General features: G+C 45.9%; 1 protein-coding gene across 1 annotated transcript in view; it reads right to left on the bottom strand.

Moving 5' to 3' along the window:
* Window positions 1–18,895, bottom strand: part of LOC104574774 (ras-related protein Rab-3C-like) — a 148,659-nt gene that overhangs the window by 61,781 nt on the left and 67,983 nt on the right. The window contains exon 3 of the mRNA XM_088529874.1: window positions 428–546. Coding sequence (XP_088386000.1) covers window positions 428–546 — 119 coding nt within the window. The remainder of the gene's footprint in view (window positions 1–427; window positions 547–18,895) is intronic.

Raw genomic sequence — 18,895 nt, 5'->3', positions numbered from 1 at the left:
TCTACAGTGAGGCACAAGACTGGGACAATAACGCCCAGCCAGCTAAGATTAAAAGCAACTTGACGAAAAATTTAATCAAAAAGAAATCCCCCAAAAGGTATCTCATTTTTTCTGTGAACTTTCAAAATATGGAAAACCTTTCTGTTACCTTTTCAGTTACTTTCCATATTAGGAAATTCCTGGATTTGTGGTATAAATAACCCTTATTGATTGAAACCATGGAAAAAACAATGGTTGTGATGTATATGCAACACATTTTAAAGTATTTATTGCATTTTCCAAAAAAAAAAAAATAACATTTGAACACAGGAATCCTTAGGGAGTCTATTTGGAAATAGGTTTTCCAAAATAATTTGCACTATCACAGCAGGTAAATAATATCAAATATTCTGTATGGTATTTAAAATGAATTCCACATTTAACTTACCAGTCTTGCACAGCATTGAAGGATTCTTCGTTCGTGATGTCATACATTAAAATGAAGCCCATTGCACCCCTGTAATAGGCTGTGGTAATTGTTCTATATCTCTCCTGACCTGCTGTGTCCTGAAACAATAAAAAAACATTTTTTTTTAACATGTACTTGAATAAAACATTTTCCAATTCAGTTATGATTACTGGCTGCTGCTGTTTTATCGCAGTCCTTTCAACAAAATCATAGAATTACTCTGATGATCATCTTTTTAGGTTTAAGTTATGAAATACGATGTCTGTATTTTACACTAATATCTATTTTTAAGGGAAATAAAATAAGTCTAAGGAAGAATAAATTTGATCTAATATGCAATGGCAGTGTTAGCATGGCAGTTTGTTTCCATCTTTGATGGGCAGAAAGCAAGATGCATAGATTGTCTAGGGGGGCTATTCGTTCACATAGGCAATGTCCGATATGGACAACTGGCTGTTCATGAAAGAACTGGAGTGGAAAAGCAGCGGGGAATGAATGACAGTGAGAGAATGCTTTATGAAAAGTTCAACATAGAAAAGACAAAAAGGCCATTTTATAAATCTTAAACAAAACAGCAGAAGTAATGTATTTGCAGATATTCTCAGGCCCCAGACTGTGATATATATCAATGTGTATTGCAAAATTCTTTGTTTTTTTGATAGAAATTTGATTGCCAAAAGAACCACTAAAGCTTTCCCATCACTAAAGAGCTTAATAAGGCATACATACAAGTAGGTAACATAAGAAGGATGGTACAGAATATTTGTTTCTGCAGCCAGGTGAAGATTGTAATCTGGTAAATATTTGTCCAACAGTCCTTCCTCATTGTACACATCGGGTTAAGGTTATCTGATAATTATAGATTACCTTGCCTGTTCATTTGAGTTACTCTGAAAACTGTGAATCTGACATTACAATAAAGTTTAAAGGAAAGCTACATTAGCTATTTTTACAGTAACCCCAGAAATGAGATTTTCATCATATGCTTGAAACCACACTTGAAAAATGTTATGGGAAAATTTCTACAGATTCTCATTATACTATATAACTGTCATATCACTGAAGGCCTCAGTGTATGGGCAACATACTAGTTGCTGACAATAACACTCCCAGAGAAATGGAGAGTTATTACAAAATAAAAGCTATCTAGGCAAAAATAACAACTTAGGAATAGTAGGCTAGCTGAGTCCCAGAAGAACCTGTCTTCCACATGAAGTTTGGAATTTATGGGGCTGGAATATCATTAAATACAAAACAGAGGAAATAAAGTACTGGTTGTGATATTCAAACATCACTATTCAGACTTGCCATGTACATTTAGCTGAGTTAACTAAGCAGAAGTAAATCCTCCTTGCTGTCAAGTCCTACTGAGCTAGACTTCATCTAGAATGTGCTATATTAGCTCATAATCTTAAACTCTACCAACATTTTTCATCAATGTACATTGGGCTCTTCTTGAATTCATTTGCGGCTGAGTGTGTATTCTCCCTCCCACCCTTGCTGAGCACTGCACCACAGACATGAATGATGCTTCATGTAAATAGCTTCCAAGTGGAGCTGCTCATTATTAATGCAGACAGTTTTGAAGGTGAAAGCAAACAGCATTTGACAACAAGAACTTCTAATGAGCCTGTCTTTAAGGAATTCAGTCTGCAAAACGCAAACTGATTTTGTGCCACTTGAGTGACTTTGTGCCTCTGCATTTCTCTCCTCTAAGCTAAACATATAAATGTCATTTTAGGCTCATTTCCCACATGATAAGTTTTACTCATATCACAACACAGCTTGTGTTTAGTGCCAGAAACCTGGCAGCAGTGGAGGCGGATTTCTTGAATGCCATTTATATCTTTGTTGCACATGCACAACATTTGAAGAGAGGCAAACAGAAAAATAAAATTAGAAACGTGAATTGGGTGAATTCTCACTTTACAGGTCAACATTTTCTGTTAATTTAAACAGAATTGGCATAGCATTCAAGAACTGCAGCTCCTTTATAAGTTTCATGTTTATTTCCTCCTGAAGCTGCTCAAAGGTTATTTATGTACTCCATAAAAGAGAGATTTTTTTTTAATTTCACCTGCTGATATATATAAAAAATGAGGCAGCAAATGAATGAAAATATACACATTTTTTTTGTTTTGTTTTGTTTTCCAGAGCAGCACAAAAGACAAAGCTCTGATCATTCCCTGGGAATCTCCAGGATCCAAGGGAAGAAAAGATTAAAAAAAAAACACACACAACAAAACAAAAAACAGGGACAACCACTGCAGAAATCCTTCTGAGGCAGGGAGGAGAGCAGTGGCAAATGCATCTGAAGCCTCTATTAGACACCCAGGAAGAACATCTGCAGGTTTATCATAGGAACAACTGAGCAAAACACAAAAAGGAAAGGGAGGAAAGATGTCAGGACCAGAATAGCTGGGAAACACCATTTCTCTACAAGGAGCACCACAGAGTTATGACGCAATTCCAAACCATGCCAGGCATGCCAGGCACAGATATATGAACGTTTATAGCAACGGAAATCACAGTTTGAAGCAGTTTCTTACATGCAGAAAGGCACAAAAGATACAAGAGCGTATGTCGTTCACTCATTTCCTATATTTCCACAAATTTCCTTTTCCTGTGGATCTTTTCGTCTTTAAGACCCACATAAAGCTTTCATTCCCTGAAAGCTACCACTTGTTCCTAAAACATAAAGCTTAGGAGAGTCCAGGAACCACCACCTCCTTTCCAACCTGACATCAGGTGTCCTTGACTCTGGATCCAAGTTCTGAGCTTCTCTAACTCTCTCCTAGTGTCTCTCTCTTCGACCACCAAAGGCAGAAGCTTTCTCCCCATCTTCTCTTCACTTTGGCTTTGACCTCTCCTGTTCTGAGGAAGGTTAGGACCAATTTTGGGGGCCATTTTCCCCATCTTCAAAGGTACTTTATAAAGCATTTGTGATCAGTAGGACCTGTTATTCTCCTTAAAACTGATTAATCTGATTAAGTATCACTTTATATTTTAAACAAGGTTCATGTTAGGTCTTAACAAGGATTCTTCTTTCTGAAAAGCTTTTATTTTCAGGTTTTACTTTACTTTTACAAGACATTTTTTTTTAAGTAATGAGAAGTGTTACAGAATCAAACATTAAGTATAACTCCAAAAATAAATAGTGACAACCATGAATTTATGAAGTATTCTAATCCTCACTTCATGTAATAATGTCAAGTACATTTTTGCTGAGTAAAATTTAAAGGCAAATTAATATCAGAGCCCAGCTTGTAACTGCAGCTAGGGAAAAATGGCTGAACAGTTATCTGTTTATATTGTTACTTTTAATTACTTGTAACTCAAAGAGACCATACTGTTTTCTTCATATTTTTCTGGGAAAAAAAAAGGCATCAGAGAATCATTCTGAAAAAGCTGCTATATACGAAAGAAATCAGCAAAGCTGTTTTAAGGATCCATATTTTACAGGTAGAAATTACTATACGGGAAATATCACTGAAAAAAAATGGGATTATATGTTAAGTCTTGTCATATTTTATTTTTAGAGCTCCAGCTCCCAGAGTCCTCTAATTATGCAAGAACATCAACTTGTTTTTTTCTCCTTTTTTAATGATTATGGTTAGGGAATAAACTTTTATCTATTTGATCCGGATGGGCTCGGGATTCGGCAATAATCACGCCAGAATGAGGTGACTACATCGAGCATTTATTCAGGTGAAAGCACATAAAAGAAGCAAAGTATGGATAACTACTCATGAGGTGATACCTGCCGGTGCGATACTGGACCCAAACATCCTCTCAAGCTGGCAGATCAGAGAGAGAGAGTTGCTGACCAGCTCCCGCGGAGACAGCGTAGGCCTCAGAGTTAGGGGTTTCTCCTCTCCCCGCTCTCTCCGCACTGTTCTCTCTATGCCCGGTGCATCCTGGCATGTAGGGTCAGTCCGACCCAGGAGACAGGCCGGGGGGGCGGACAAACTCCACCTTCAGTTGCTCAACTCTCCCCCCCCACCCTGCCCCGGGTGCGCAGGCATGCACACCAGTCGGGGGTCCCAGCCCTCAATTCGAGGGTCCTGCCTTCCTCCTCCTCTTCCTCATTTCTGGGTGTTTGGCCTTCAAAGCTAGTTTGGAGGACGTCTGCGGTTAAGTTGGCTACAAGCCCAGCCGAGCGGCCGGCTTCAACAGGTTTCCAGGGGGGCTGCCTGTGACCCAGGCTGAGCAGCTGCATCTGTGCCCCTTATCGCTCAGCCTAGGCAGGCAAACATGTTTTTTCTCAAGGTCTGGCCTCTGCTTCCCATGGGAGATTGTTATGACTCTACAGATCACAGAAATTATTATCTCCAATACACTAGTGCGCGAAGCATGGGGAATAAGCAGGATGAACTGGAGATTTGTGTGCGGTCCCAGCGTCATGATCTCATTGGAATCACAATGACGTGGTGGGATAGCTCGCATGACTGGAGCGCTGCCATGGAAGGCTATGTGCTCTTTAGGAAGGACAGGCTGGGAAGGCGAGGTGGTGGAGTTGCTCTTTATGTGAGAGAGCAACTGGAATGCATGTAGCTCAACCTGGGAGTGGAGGATGAGCGAGTTGAGAGCTTGTGGGTAAGGATTAGAGGGCAGGCTAATGTGGGAGACACTGTGGTGGGTGTCTGCTACAGGCCACCTGACCAAGACGAGGAGGTTGATGAGGCCTTCTATAGTCAGCTGGATATTGCCTCACAGTCACAGACCCTGGTTCTCATGGGGGACTTCAACTACCCTGACATTAACTGGAAGGACAACACAGCCAGGCACAAGCAGTCCTGGAGGTTCCTGCAGAGCGTCGACGATAACTTTTTGACGCAGGTTGTGGAGGAGCCGACGAGGAGAGGTGGGCTACTGGACCTCGTGCTATCAAATAGGGAGGGCCTTGTAGGAGATGTGAAGGTGGGGGGGTAGCCTCGGCTGCAGTGACCATGAGTTGGTGGAGTTCAGGATCCAACAAGGAGGTGGCAGGGCTGTAAGTAGCCTTGCAACGATGGATTTCAGGAGGGCCAACTTTAGCCTCTTCAGAGACCTCCTCGGAAGAATCCCATGGGCTAGAGCTCTAGAAGGAAGGGAGGCCCAAGAGAGCTGGTTAGTTTTCAAGCGGCACTTCCTCCACGCCCAGCAACAGTGCATCCCTGTGTGTAAGAAGTCAGGCAGTGGGGGCAGGAGACCTGCGTGGATGAGCAGGGAGCTTGTGGCAATGCTCAAGCAAAAGGCGGTGGTATACAGAATGTGGAAAAAAGGACAGGTCCCCTGGGAGAAATACAGGAACGTAGTCAGGGAATGCAGAGATGCGACAAGGAAAGCTAAGGCGCGGTTGGAAAGCAATCTGGCAAGGGACGTTAAAAATAACAAGAAAAATTTCTTCAAATACATTAACAGCAAAAGGAAGATCAGGGAAAATGTGGGTCCGCTGGCAGACGAGATGGGCACCCTGGTTACAAATAACACAGAAAAAGCAGAGTTGCTGAATGCCTTCTTTGCTTCGGTGTTTACCAAGGGCAGCCCTTTAGAGCCCCAGGCCCTAGGGACAAGAGAAGAAGCTGGGGGAGAGGAAGACTTGCCCTGGGAAGATTGGGTCAGAGAGCACCTAAGGAACCTCGATACCCACAAATCCATGGGCCCTGATGGGATGCACCCCAGACTGCTGCGTGAGCTGGCAGAGGTCATAGCTAAGCCGCTCTCCATCATCTTTGAAAGATCCTGGAGAACAGGGGAGGTGCTGGAAGACTGCAAGAAGGCCAATGTCACGCCAGTCTTCAAAAAAGGCAAGAAGGAGGACCCAGGCAACTACAGGCCAGCGAGCCTCACCTCCGTCCCCGGAAAAGTGATGGAACGGCTCATACTGGCCGTTGTCTCCAGGCACATGGAGGACAAGAAGGTGCTCAAGAGTAGTCAGCATGGATTCACCAAGGGGAAATCTTGCTTGACTAACCTGATAGCCTTCTATGATGAAATGACCGTCTTGATAGATGAGGGGAGAGCGGTGGATGTCGTCTATCTCGACTTCACCAAGGCTTTTGACACCATCCCTCACAACATCCTCCTGGGCAAGCTCCGGAAGTGTGGGTTAGATGAGTGGACAGTGAGGTGGATTAGGAACTGGCTGGAAGGCAGAGCCCAGAGGGTGGTGATCAGCGGTGCAGAGTCTAGTTGGAGGCCTGTAGCTAGCGGGGTCCCCCAGGGGTCAGTCCTTGGTCCAGTCCTGTTCAATTTATTCATCAATGACCTGGATGAAGGCACAGAGTGCTCCCTCAGCAAGTTTGCTGATGACACAAAACTGGGAGGAGTAGCCGATACCCCAGAGGGCTGCGCTGCCATCCAGAGGGACCTGGACAGACTGGACAACTGGGCGGTGAAAAACCTCATGCAATTCAACAAGGCCAAGTGCAAGGTTCTGCACCTGGGGAGGAATAACCCTAGACACCAGTACAGGCTGGGGACTGACCTTCTGGAGAGCAGCTCTGCGGAGAAAGACCTGGGTGTCACGGTGGATGATAAGTTGACCATGAGGCAGCAGTGTGCCCTCGTGGCCAAGAAGGCCAATGGGATCCTGGGGTGTATTAAGAAGAGTGTCTCCAGCAGGTTGAGGGAGGTGATCCTGCCCCTCTACTCAGCCCTGGTGAGGCCGCATCTGGAGTATTGTGTCCAGTTCTGGGCTCCACAGTATAAGATCATTGTCTATAAGTACCTCGAGGGAGGGAGTGCAGAGGATGGTGCTGGTCTCTTTTCAGTGGTGGCCACTGACAGAACTAGAGGTAATGGCCACAAACTGAAGCACCAAAAGTTCCACAGGAACTTAAGGAAAAATTTTTTAACAGTGAGGGTGACAGAGCACTGGAACAGGCTGCCCAGAGAGTTTGTGGAGTCTCCTTCTCTGGAGATCTTCAAAACCCCCTTGGACGCAGTCCTGTGCCATGTGCTTTAGGTGACCCTGCGTGTGCAGGGGGGTTGGACTAGATGTTCTCTAGGGCTCCCTTCCAACCCTAAGCATTCTATGATTCTATGATAATGAAAACAACAAAAGGCATTTAATATAGTCCCAAATTGCTGTATTAAGACTAGAACTTCTACTAAAAATAAAAAAATCCTGGCATAAAGTTTGATTTTAGCATTCAGAATGTACAGATCTGGCATTGGATTCTGGCAAAATCTGAAAGGAGCAGAACAACTTAGGCTCAAGCGAAAGGGATACAAAAAAATGTTAATTCTATAAAAACATTTCAAGGAACTGTAACAGTCCAACACTGTTGTAACTGTCTAACAGTGAGATATGGATAGATTGTGACAGAGCAATCCTAATGAGGTGAGACCTAACTCTATTAGGAAAATAATAAGCAGAGCTTTTCTACTAAAGAGACCTTGTCTCGCTCGGCCTTCGTGATTGCTGAAGGTATTTGCAGCCTGTCAAAATTTAGAACCTGTTTCTTTCATCCACAAAGCACCTGGCAGCCTAAAAGTTCTCCTTGCCCTATGATAAATTTTTATCTTCTTCATAGTTGTGCAGCTTTTACATCATTGCCTAATCTTCCCTCATTTTTAAAAACAACTGTTTTTCATTTAGCAGGGATGGGGGAATAAACACTGGGATAAAATAGAAATTCAGAGACTTAGAGTTAAGCTGGCTATTATCACATGAACAGAGCTCATCCTCTAAGAATATCAGAAAACGACTGTATTATCTTCTCTCTCTTCATAGTTCTGTACTTTGATTACATACTGTCAGGGATTACAGTTGGTCTGTGGAATCCATGGCTCCCTTAGCAGAGAACGTTAACCTTGAAAAGATTAGAGTGTATCTATGAGACGGAGTTCACACGGAGACAGCAGAAAGTTATTAACAAGTTTAAGGAGGTTTTGGCCACACAGCAGAAACTGGTCAAGCTAAGAATCATCCAATCATAACTCTGTCACTACCTACTGTCCCTTGTAGTCCTCAACAATAAGCAGCAGCCACAACGAGGAGAGCTCGGTATAAATAATGTACTTGGAAAACAATAAAGCGCAGTTTGCATTGCATCTACCCTAGTTATTTGTGTTTTTGGCTGCCACGACTGCGACAACTGCTGACCCTGATGTGATAAGAAGTGGACCGCCTGGCGACTGGCGGTGGTGGCAGAGCCCAGCGGAGCTTGAGAGCAGCAGGGAAGCTGCCTGGTCCGGACCTGTGATTTGACTCCTTGTGAAGGTGAGCCACCAGGAACGGGACTGACACTTCTCTAAGTGTTAGTCCGTAATCTGAATAATCACCCGCACACTCAACCTGGTGGGTTGAAAAGCAAGCTTTTATTAGCCAGACGGCGGCGGACCTCTTAGAGTTTGCCTGAGATCCACACCGTCTTGGGAAAAGTTCATGTTTTTATAGACAGACGCAACTCCTTCATACGTTATTCGCAGTTACCAGTACTTCACGGCTGATATCTCATGGTTGCAGCAAGAGCACGGTGACTCAGCATAAGTAGCAAGCTATGTTCACAGAAGCAAATAGCAAAATTAGGTACCTAGTCACCTCAACCTTATTAACCTCTTATATGGCCACACTCTGCACAGGGTCCTACATTTCCCCACTGGCTGTTGTCCCCTACCTCAAACCATTGAGGTAATACTCTTCTCCTGGGAATGGGCTATAGTACGTCCTCGTGACCATTATTTTTGCCTCTGAAATTGTACTAGCGATATGAGTGCAGATGCATTTTAAGATGCAAGGGATAATGATCATAAAAATAAGAATTAATATTATGGGACCAGCTATTGCAGACATTAGGGTGGTGAGCCATGGGGACCAGTTATACCACGACTGGAACAGATTCTGTTCTTGCGTCCCGTGGTAATATTTTTCTTTTAGATTTCTGCGCATCATGGCTAATGTTTCCCTAATGACTCCTGGCTGGTTTGCATAAAAGCAGCACGTTTCTCCAAGAGCTACACATAGGCCTCCTTGCTTCATAAAGAGAAGGTCTAGTCTATTTTGGAGGACTATTTCAGCTAAAGAGTCCACTTGATTTTCCAATCTTCCCACTGTCTCTTCCTTATATCCCATATCTTGGGCTACACGTGAGCTTAAGTCTTGCAATCCCTGTTTTTGAGTGATTAACGCAGAAGCCCCGACCGGGGTGGAGTCAGCTATTCCTGCCCCAACCAGTAATGGAATTAAAATAGGGGCAGCTCTTTTCTCTCTCCCATGATGGTGTTCAATGTAGCTCAGGTGGGCTCTTCCATTATCTCCAAAATACAAATACACTTGGGGTAGAATATATACTAATACACAGAAATCAGGCCCTGCGCCCGAGGATTCAAGTTGCTGGGTGTTTACACAGTCAGTCAGCCTGCTCATAAAGGCCCACCGCACCCTTGTTGGGGCCTCATAATACCTGGCTCTTGTAACATTAACTCTTAATGTTCAGTTACAATTTTTCTGGTACAAAGAGGGTATCTCTCACCCTGCAGTGATCAAGCATAGTCCTGCTCCCTGCACATCCCCAAGGGTCAATCTGGGGTGATCCCATGTACTTGTCTGAGTGCTTCCTGGGAGTAGGTGCTCCTTCAGTAGCTACGCCTATATAGTAAGGGGCTCTTGGATCTAGGCATAGCCAGCAATCTTTCTCACAAGTAGGGGAATGCCTCTGTACTGTTAGGGAGACTCCTGGGTCAGGCCCGCGGACATATAGCCGTAGTCCCCACATCCTGCCCATATCCCAGGTTGTTCCGTATCGGCCCCAATACTGGGGTTTAAAAAGGATCGGATTGCAGGTTCCGGGTATACTGCATTCACCCTTCGGACCCCGCTCTATTCTTATGAAGGAGTCATGATGCCCCCAGGAGGATTCTGTTTCACAACCCCATTGGGCACAGTGAAACTGGCCATCCCCTTGACACCCAGGATTTCCTATAGCAGGGCATGCGTAGTGTTGTATTTCCTGTGGTAATTCCTCCCCCACAGTAGTCCCACAATGGGAACCGTGTCCCTGAGCCGCTGCTGCCCCGTGACCCTCTGTTGCTGAGGCTCGTCGTATGGGTATCCCTATTTTGCATAAATCAATTGTTATTTCAGGGGCGTCACTAGTGCTTATTGACTGGATTGTGCTTCCCATTTACAGTATCCCTAATTTCCCATTTCCAGTTAATGGGGCAATAAGGACTGTGCTCATATCTTAACCCCAAAGTTTGCATACACACTGTTAAAATTAACCAGGCTCCCCATATCTGTCTACTCATTTTCTCCATATTGTGACCCTTAGTGGGTTACTAGGGTCCTTGGAAATAGCCCACTTATCTGAATCTGGATTCGGTTGAGGAGGAGTTGGTTTCACGTGGGAGTGATGAATCCATGCAGTTTTTCCAGCGACCTTTACTGCTGTTGGAGTGTGAAGTATCACTTGGTGTGGCCCTGTCCACCGAGGTTCCAACGATGCTGTTCGGAACCTTTTGATGTACACCAAGTCCCCTGGTTGGTATGGGTGAGCTGGCTCTTGTATAGGCTTCTGGCTCTCGTTGTGGTCTCGCAAGCCTCGGTGTATCTGCTCTCGTACCTTTTGTAATGCCTGGAGGAACACTGGAGAGCTGTTAGTAATGCTCACAGTTTTGGGGAACAAAGGCGGGGGTCTCCCACAGAGTATTTCATAGGGGGATAGTCCTATCTTACATGGGGTGCACTGTGCTCGTAAAAGCGCCATTGGGAGTAAATCGACCCAGTTAGTCCCTGTATCAATATTCCATTTAGTAAGTGTTTCCTTTAAGGTACAGAGTTCATTCTTTCTACCTTTCCTGAGCTCTGGGGGTGGTAGATACACCTCAATTTCCAGGTGATTTCCAAGGCTTTTGCTACTAATTGTGTAGTAAACCAAACCGAGGAATTATTTCTTGCAGGAGCTTTTTCGCAGTTATAGCGGGGGTTTCTGATTTTGTTGGGTAAGCCTCCACCCATCCCCAGTATGTGTCCACAAATACCAGTAGATACTTATATCCCAACTTTCCAGGTTTTATCTCGGTAAAGTCTAGTTCCCAGTAAACCCCCGGTGCGTCCCCCACTTCTTTAGTCCCCTGGTTTGGTGAGGATATTTTGGGGTTCACTTGAGCACATGTAGCACATCGGGCAGAGATCCTCTCCAACTTCTGACGTAGACCTGGCGTCCAGAGGTGAGGTCCTACCAACTCAAGTGCCTTTTTAGGGGAGAGGTGCATGCTGGAGTGCAAGTCTCGTAGCCAGGTTTCTGCCATCTGTTCAGGTAAACACAGTATTCCTCCTGGCAGCTACCACCATCCTGTATCTCCCTCTTTCTCTTGATGGTCCTTTATATAATCTTTCTCGGCTTCAGTATATTCAGGGGGTATTTCAGGTCACTGGGTCTGAGGCATTAATGTTAATATTTGTAGTGGCCCCACTGGCTGTTGAGCCACCTGTTTTGCTTCTCTACTGGCTAGAGCGTTGCCCTGTATCTGGGGACTATTTCCCTTTTGGTGTGCTGGCCAATGGATAATGGCTACCGCTCGGGGGGCCCACACAGCTTCCAGTAGGGCTGAGATCTCTTCTCTATTTTTCTATGCCTTTTCCTTCTGATGTTGATAGTCCCCTTTCTTTGTATATCTGCCCATGCACATGGGCAGTGGCAAAGGCGTACCGGCTATCGGTATAGATGTTTACCGCCTTTCCTCTTGCCCACCGTAGCGCTTTTGTTAGAGCAATGAGTTCAGCTCTTTGTGCCGATCTACCACACGGCAACGATTGGGCCCATATTACTCGGCCTTCTTGTGTTACCACTGTGGCCCCTGCATACCGGACTCCGTCTTTTACATAACTGCTGCCATCCGTCCGGTGGCATCCTGTACCCTAGTTGTCTCCTGGGACAGGGGGCCTAATGGTTCTTTAAGTTACTGAGTGTGACGCTCCCGTGTCATTAAGGAACGATACGGGTTGCCCCTGAACTGCCAAAATCACCCTGGGCTCTAGGGGCCGTCAGAGCCCTGGCCCCGTCAGTCATTTTCTTTTTTTCATAAATAGAATTTCTCGCGAGTTTGGTGGCGCATTTTGGTAAGGACACTCATTTTTCCAATGTCCTTTCTTTTTACAAATTGCGCACTGATCTTAGTCAAGAATGGATCATCTCGGGGCGGTGGGGGGCGGGTTCCCCATATTATCCCCTGTTTCCCTTCCTTGGGGAAACTTCCTATCTAGAGGACGACGGGGTGGAGTGGCTTTTAGAGCTGCCACTGTCGCTATTGTTGCCTTGGTGATTTTTGTTCTGAGCAATTTCTACTAGTTCAGTTTAGGTTTTTTTTTTCCTGCAAACCCATCTTGTTTTTGTATCTTTTTTCTTTTGTCTGGGGTTGGTTGAGACACAAAGGCCAGATTTATAGCTTTTTGTTTTGCAGGGTCCTCTGGATCAATAGGGGTATAAATTCCATATGCCCCTAGCAGGCGTTCCAAGAATGCAGTTGGGGATTCAGAGGATCCCTGTTTAACTTCTGCTACTTTTGACAAATTCGTAGGTTTTCTGCCTGGTAGGTTTTTTTTTTTTTTTTTTGAAGCCCTTGTATCAGAAACTGCTGATACAACTCAGTGGACCTTCACCCGTCCACTGTATGGTAATCCCACTCCAGCCGTCGGAGGGGCACACGTTCATCTTGAACGTTTCTACGACCATGTTCGGTCAGGTCTTCTATACCTGGTATCGATTCTCTAGCTCCTCTTAATATTCTCTCCCTCTCTTTCAATGTAAATAGAGCATGGAGGAGCTGCTGACAATCATCCAATGAGGGTTGATAACTAAACATTACAAATTTAAGAAGGGATATCATGCTCCCACAATCTTGTGAGAAGGGAGGGTTTTGTTGCTTCCAGTTATACAGGTCTGTGGTGGAGAAGGGCACATACATATATGCGCTCCCTCTTTCTCCAGGGACCTGCCTTAGCGGTAAAACTGATACCAGGGAGCTGGTGGAGTCAGGAGAGATGGCTTCACCAGTTCCCACCGGGCCATAAGTTTGACCCCTTCTGGTGTGGGGCGGGGATAAAGGGTCGTCCTGGACAGGACCACCGTGTTGATCTGGCACCACAGGGGGGCTTTGTGCTTCTTGGGGGCTATAGGGTGGTTAAATCGGATCTTCGGGTGGCTCCTGGAGGACAGGGAATTTTGGCGCGGATGGCGCAGATGGAATGGGAGGCTTCTCTCCCCCCATTCTCATTGCTAGTACTTTGTGCCCGTTTCCACATTTTACCATAAACATTTGTAGCCAAATGGGGGGTTCTTTTAGGATATCATTCCACAGAACGATATAAGGAATCTGATCGGGGTGGCCAGGATGCCCCATAATGATAAAAAGTACTCTTCGGACTACGTCAGGGTCGAAAGACCCCTCAGGAGGCCAACCCACTCCAAAAGTTGGCCATTCACTTGTACAAAAGATTTTCAATTTATCTGCCTTAATATTAAACCCATCATTTAGGAGGGTCCATCTCCTAAAATTTTGAAAATTTGACAAAAAACAATCAAGGGGTCCTTCAGGAACAGAACTCGATTGTCCCATTCCGTCTGGATCATGATACTACTTATGGAACGTTCCAACCTGTTCCAACCTTTTCCAACCTTTTACCCAGGGCAACGCAGTGGCGTCCCACGCGTGCCGGTGGCGGGGAGTTATTGTCTCGTCAGACCTCCCACAGTCCACCACACCAGAAATCGGGGCGCCCCTTAACCTCCTGAATCGTACGATACCTTACCTCGAGGTTTTTCAAGATCCGGGGACCTGGAACGTCATCAGGTAGCGCTCCCCCTGGAAGCGTTCCCCCGGCGAAGTCGGGCAGCCCTTCCCAACCAGGGAGGGCCTGGCGATTACTGAGCTCCCAGGCAAGCCCCCATAATGTTAGTCCGTAATCTCATTAATCACCCGCACACTCAACCTGGTGGGTTGAAAAGCAAGCTTTTATTAGCCAGATGGCGGTGGACCTCTTACAGTTTGCCTGAGATGGGCGCCGTCTTAGGAAAAAGTTCGTGTTTTTATAGACAGCTGCAACTCCTTCATATGTTATTCGCAGTTACCAGTTCTTCACAGCTGATATCTTACGTCATGGTTGCAGCAAGAGCACGGTGACTCAGCATAAGTAGCAAGCTATGTTCACAGAAGCAAATAGCAAAATTAGGTACCTAGTCATCTCAACCTTATTAACCTCTTACATGGCCCCTCTTTGCACAGGGTCCTACAGAAGGTGAGTCTCGGAGAGCGGAAATATAGAGACCTGGGGCAAAACCCGACAAAGCAGGAAGCCCTAGTCTTATCTACTTGGAAAGCTTTGCTTGTTCACAGCGATATCACAGTTACTGACTATGCGTTACACCAAATGTTGTTTTGGTGCTGGGGGCAGCAACCCCCTCATGGAGAGGCTATCAGGGAGCAAATGGATGCTTTACAGTGCTCTACCGGCGCCCCTGGTGGGGAAGGGCGGGGTGGGGGGGGGTGAGGAGGAGGAGGAGGAGGGGGAGGAGGGGGAGGAGGTAGAGGAGGAGGAGGGGGAGGGGGAGGAGAGGAGGAGAGGGAGGAGGGGGGGAGGAGGGGGAGGGGGAGGGGGAGGAGGAGGAGGAGGGGGAGGAGGAGGGGGGTAGGAGGGGGGTAGGAGGGGGAGGGGGAGGGGGAGGAGGAGGAGATCCCCAGTAAAGGCCCAGTAAAGGCCCTTTACAGGGGGAGTGCTACCTGATGACGTTCCAGGTCCCCGGATCTTGAAAAACCTCGAGGTAAGGTATCGTACCATTCAGGAGGTTAAGGGGCGCCCCGATTTCTGGTGTGGTGGACTGTGGGAGGTCTGACGAGACAATAACTCCCTGCCACCGGCACGCGTGGGACGCCACTGTGTTGCCCTGGGTAAAAGGTTGGAAAAGGTTGGAACAGGTTGGAACGTTCCATAAGTAGTATCATGGTCATTGTTATTTCTGTCGGTTGTCGTGCTAATTGTTATTTGTGTCATTTGTGTTGTGTTCTAAATCGCTTTGATCCAGACGGAATGGGAGAATCGAGTTGTGTTCCTGAAGGACCCCTTAATTGTTTTTTGTCAAATTTTCAAAATTTTAGGAGATGGACTCTCCTAAATTACGGGTTTAATATTACGGCAGATAAATTGAAAATCTTTTGTACAAGTGAATGGCCAACTTTTGGAGTGGGTTGGCCTCCCGAGGGGTCTTTTGACCCCGATGTAGTCCGAAGAGTACTTTTTATCGTTATGGGGGATCCTGGCCACCCCAATCAAATTCCTTATATTATTCCGTGGAATGATATCCTAAAAGAACCCTCCATTTGGCTACAAATGTTTATGGTAAAATGTGGAAACGGGTGCAAAATACTAACAATAAGAATGGGAAGAAATAAGCCCCCCATTCCATCCGCGCCTAAATTACCTGTCTTCCAGGAGCCACCCGAGGATCCATTTTTACCACCCTATAGTCCCCAAAAACCACAAAGTCCCCCTGTGGTGCCAGATCAACACAGTGGTCCTGTCCAGGACGACCCTTTATCCCCGCCCCACACCAGAAGGGGTCAAACTTATGGCCTGGTGGGAACTGGTAAAGCCATCTCTCCTGACTCCACCAGCTCCTCGGTATCAGTTTTACCGCTAAGGCAGGTCCCTGGAGAAAGAGGGAGCGCATATATGTATGTGCCCTTCTCCACCACAGACCTGTATAACTGGAAGCAACAAAACCCTCCCTTCTCAAAAGATCGTGGGAGCATGATATCCCTTCTTAAATTTGTAATGTTTAGTTATCAACCCACATGGGATGATTGTCAGCAGCTCCTCCATGCCCTATTTACATTGGAAGAGAGGGAGAGGATATTAAGAGGAGCTAGAGAATCGATACCAGGTATAGAAGACCTGACCGAACATGGTCGTAGAAACATTCAAGATGAACGTGTGCCCCTCCAGCGGCCAGAGTGGGATTACCGTACAGTGGACGGGCGAAGGTCCACTGAGTTGTATCAGCAGTTTCTGATACAAGGGCTTCAAAAGGCAGCCAGAAAACCTACAAATTTGTCAAAAGTAGCAGAAGTCAAACAGGGATCCTCTGAGTCCCCAACTGCATTCTTGGAACGTTCGTTGGAGGCATATCGGGTTTATACCCCTATTGATCCAGAGGACTCTGCAAACCAAAAGGTATTAATCTGGCTTTTGTGTCTCAATCAACCCCAGACAAAAGAAAAAAGATACAAAAACAAGATGCGTTTGCAGGAAAAACTAGAACCGAGCTAGTAGAAATTGCTCAGAAAGTATTTGATAGTCGGGATACACCCGAGGATGCCTTGGCAAAAAACATCACCAAGGCAACAATAGCAACAGTGGGAGCTCTACAAGCTGCTCCACCCCATCGTCCTCTAGATAGGAAGCTTCCCCAAGGAAGGATAATATGGGGAACCACCCCAGATGATCCATTCTTGACCGATATCAGTGTGCGATTTGTAAAAAGAAAGGACATTGGAAAAATGAGTGTCCTTACCGAAATGCACCACCAAACTCACGAGAAATTCTGTCTATGAAAGATGAGGACAACTGACGGGGCCGGGGCTCTGACGGCCCCCGAGAGCCCAGGGTAACTTTGACAGTTCGGGGGCAACCTGTGTCGTTCCTTATTGACACTGGAGCGTCACACTCAATACTTAAAGAACCATTAGGCCCCCTGTCCCAAGAAAGAACTAGGGTACAGGGTGCCACCGGATGGATGGAGACCTATAAGTGGACCACATCCCGAACGGTGGATTTAGGAAAGCAAACGGTAACTCAAGCGTTTCTGGTCATCCCTGACTGCCCTTACCCCTTGATAGGGAGGGACCTTCTCCGTAAGCTAAAAACCACTATTTTGTTTCAAGGGACCCAGCCAATAGTAAAATGGGGGGATGATATACCAAAAGTGTTGACTTTAACTTGCCCCCTGAGAGACGAATATCTATTTGTAGAAACAACAAAAGATAAGTACACCCTAGATCCACTATTACAGGATCTACAGAAAAAATTACCCTCGATATGGGCAGAAAGTAACCCTCCGGGTCTAGCTGCCCATGTGGCCCCTGTAGTGGTGACCTTGGAGGCGACTGCTAGACCCATGCAAGTAAAACAGTATCCTATTAGATCTGAAGCAATGGAAGGAATAAAAAAACATATAAAAAGACTAAAAAATGCGGGTATTCTGATCCCCTGTCAATCGGCTTGGAATACCCCATTGCTACCTGTAAGGAAACCAGGGACAAATGAGTACCGGCCAGTCCAAGACCTAAGAGAGGTCAATAAACGGGTTAAAACAATACACCCGACTGTCCCAAATCCTTATACCCTCCTTAGCCTCTTAACGCCGAAACATGTTTTCTATACTGTGTTGGATCTGAAAGACGCTTTTTTTTCGATCCCTTTGTCCTCCGTGAGTCAACCCTTGTTTGCCTTTGAATGGAATGACCCATCCGAGGGGTATTCAGGGCAACTAAGGTGGACAAGATTGTCACAAGGGTTTAAAAATTCCCCGACGATATTTGATGAAATCTCGCATAAAGACTTAGTCAAATACCGACATAGCCACCCTGAGGCAACCCTCTTACAGTCTGTAGATGATCTCCTCCTCGCGGCTTGGACCTTGCAAGAATGCCAGAAGGCGACCGAGGACTTATTGAGGCAGCTAAGTGAACTCGGATACTGCGTATCTGCGGAAAAGGCACAGATATGCAGAAAGAGGGTACAATATTTAGGATATTTAATAGAGGAAGGAACACGAAAACTCTCGGCATCAAGGGTACAGGCAATCACACAAATACCGACCCCCAAGACAAAGAAACAAGTGCGAGAATTCTTGGGGGCAGCCGGATATTGCAGATTGTGGATATTGGGGTTTGCAGAAATGGCGAAACCGCTCTATCAAGCTGTAGCAGGGGGAGATGCCAAACCCTTGGAGTGGGGTCCACAAGAAGAGGAGGCATTCCAGCAAATCAAGCAAGCCCTTATACAGGCACCGGCATTAGCACTGCTCGATATATCAAAACCTTTTTGTCTGTATGTACACGAGAGGACAGGAGTTGCAAAAGGGGTAGTTACCCAGGACTTAGGCCCATGGAAAAGACCAGTGGCTTACCTATCTAAGAGGTTGGATCCCGTAGCAGCCGGGTGGCCCCCCTGCCTACGAGCAGCGGCGGCCATGGCAGAACTTGTAAAAGAGACAGACAAGCTCACTTTGGGACAAGGGCTCGCTGTTGTAGCTCCCCATGCAGTAGAAACCCTCCTAAGGGAAGGTACTTTGCAATGGATGACAAATAACAGGCTGGCTAAATATCAAGCCCAATTGCACAATTCCAGAATAAGATTCTCAAAAACTACCGCAATAAACCCAGCAAACCGGACAAACAACTCAAACCTGTTGAACACGACTGCACAGAAATCCTCTATGAACTCCACAGTCTTCGGCCGGA

The sequence above is a fragment of the Tinamus guttatus genome, unplaced genomic scaffold, assembly GCF_059628265.1.
Source record: "Tinamus guttatus ecotype Peru unplaced genomic scaffold, ASM5962826v1 Tinamus_guttatus_pri_ptg000353l, whole genome shotgun sequence".
Lineage (NCBI taxonomy): Eukaryota > Metazoa > Chordata > Aves > Tinamiformes > Tinamidae > Tinamus > Tinamus guttatus.
This window is presented reverse-complemented; position numbering and strand designations above follow the sequence as displayed.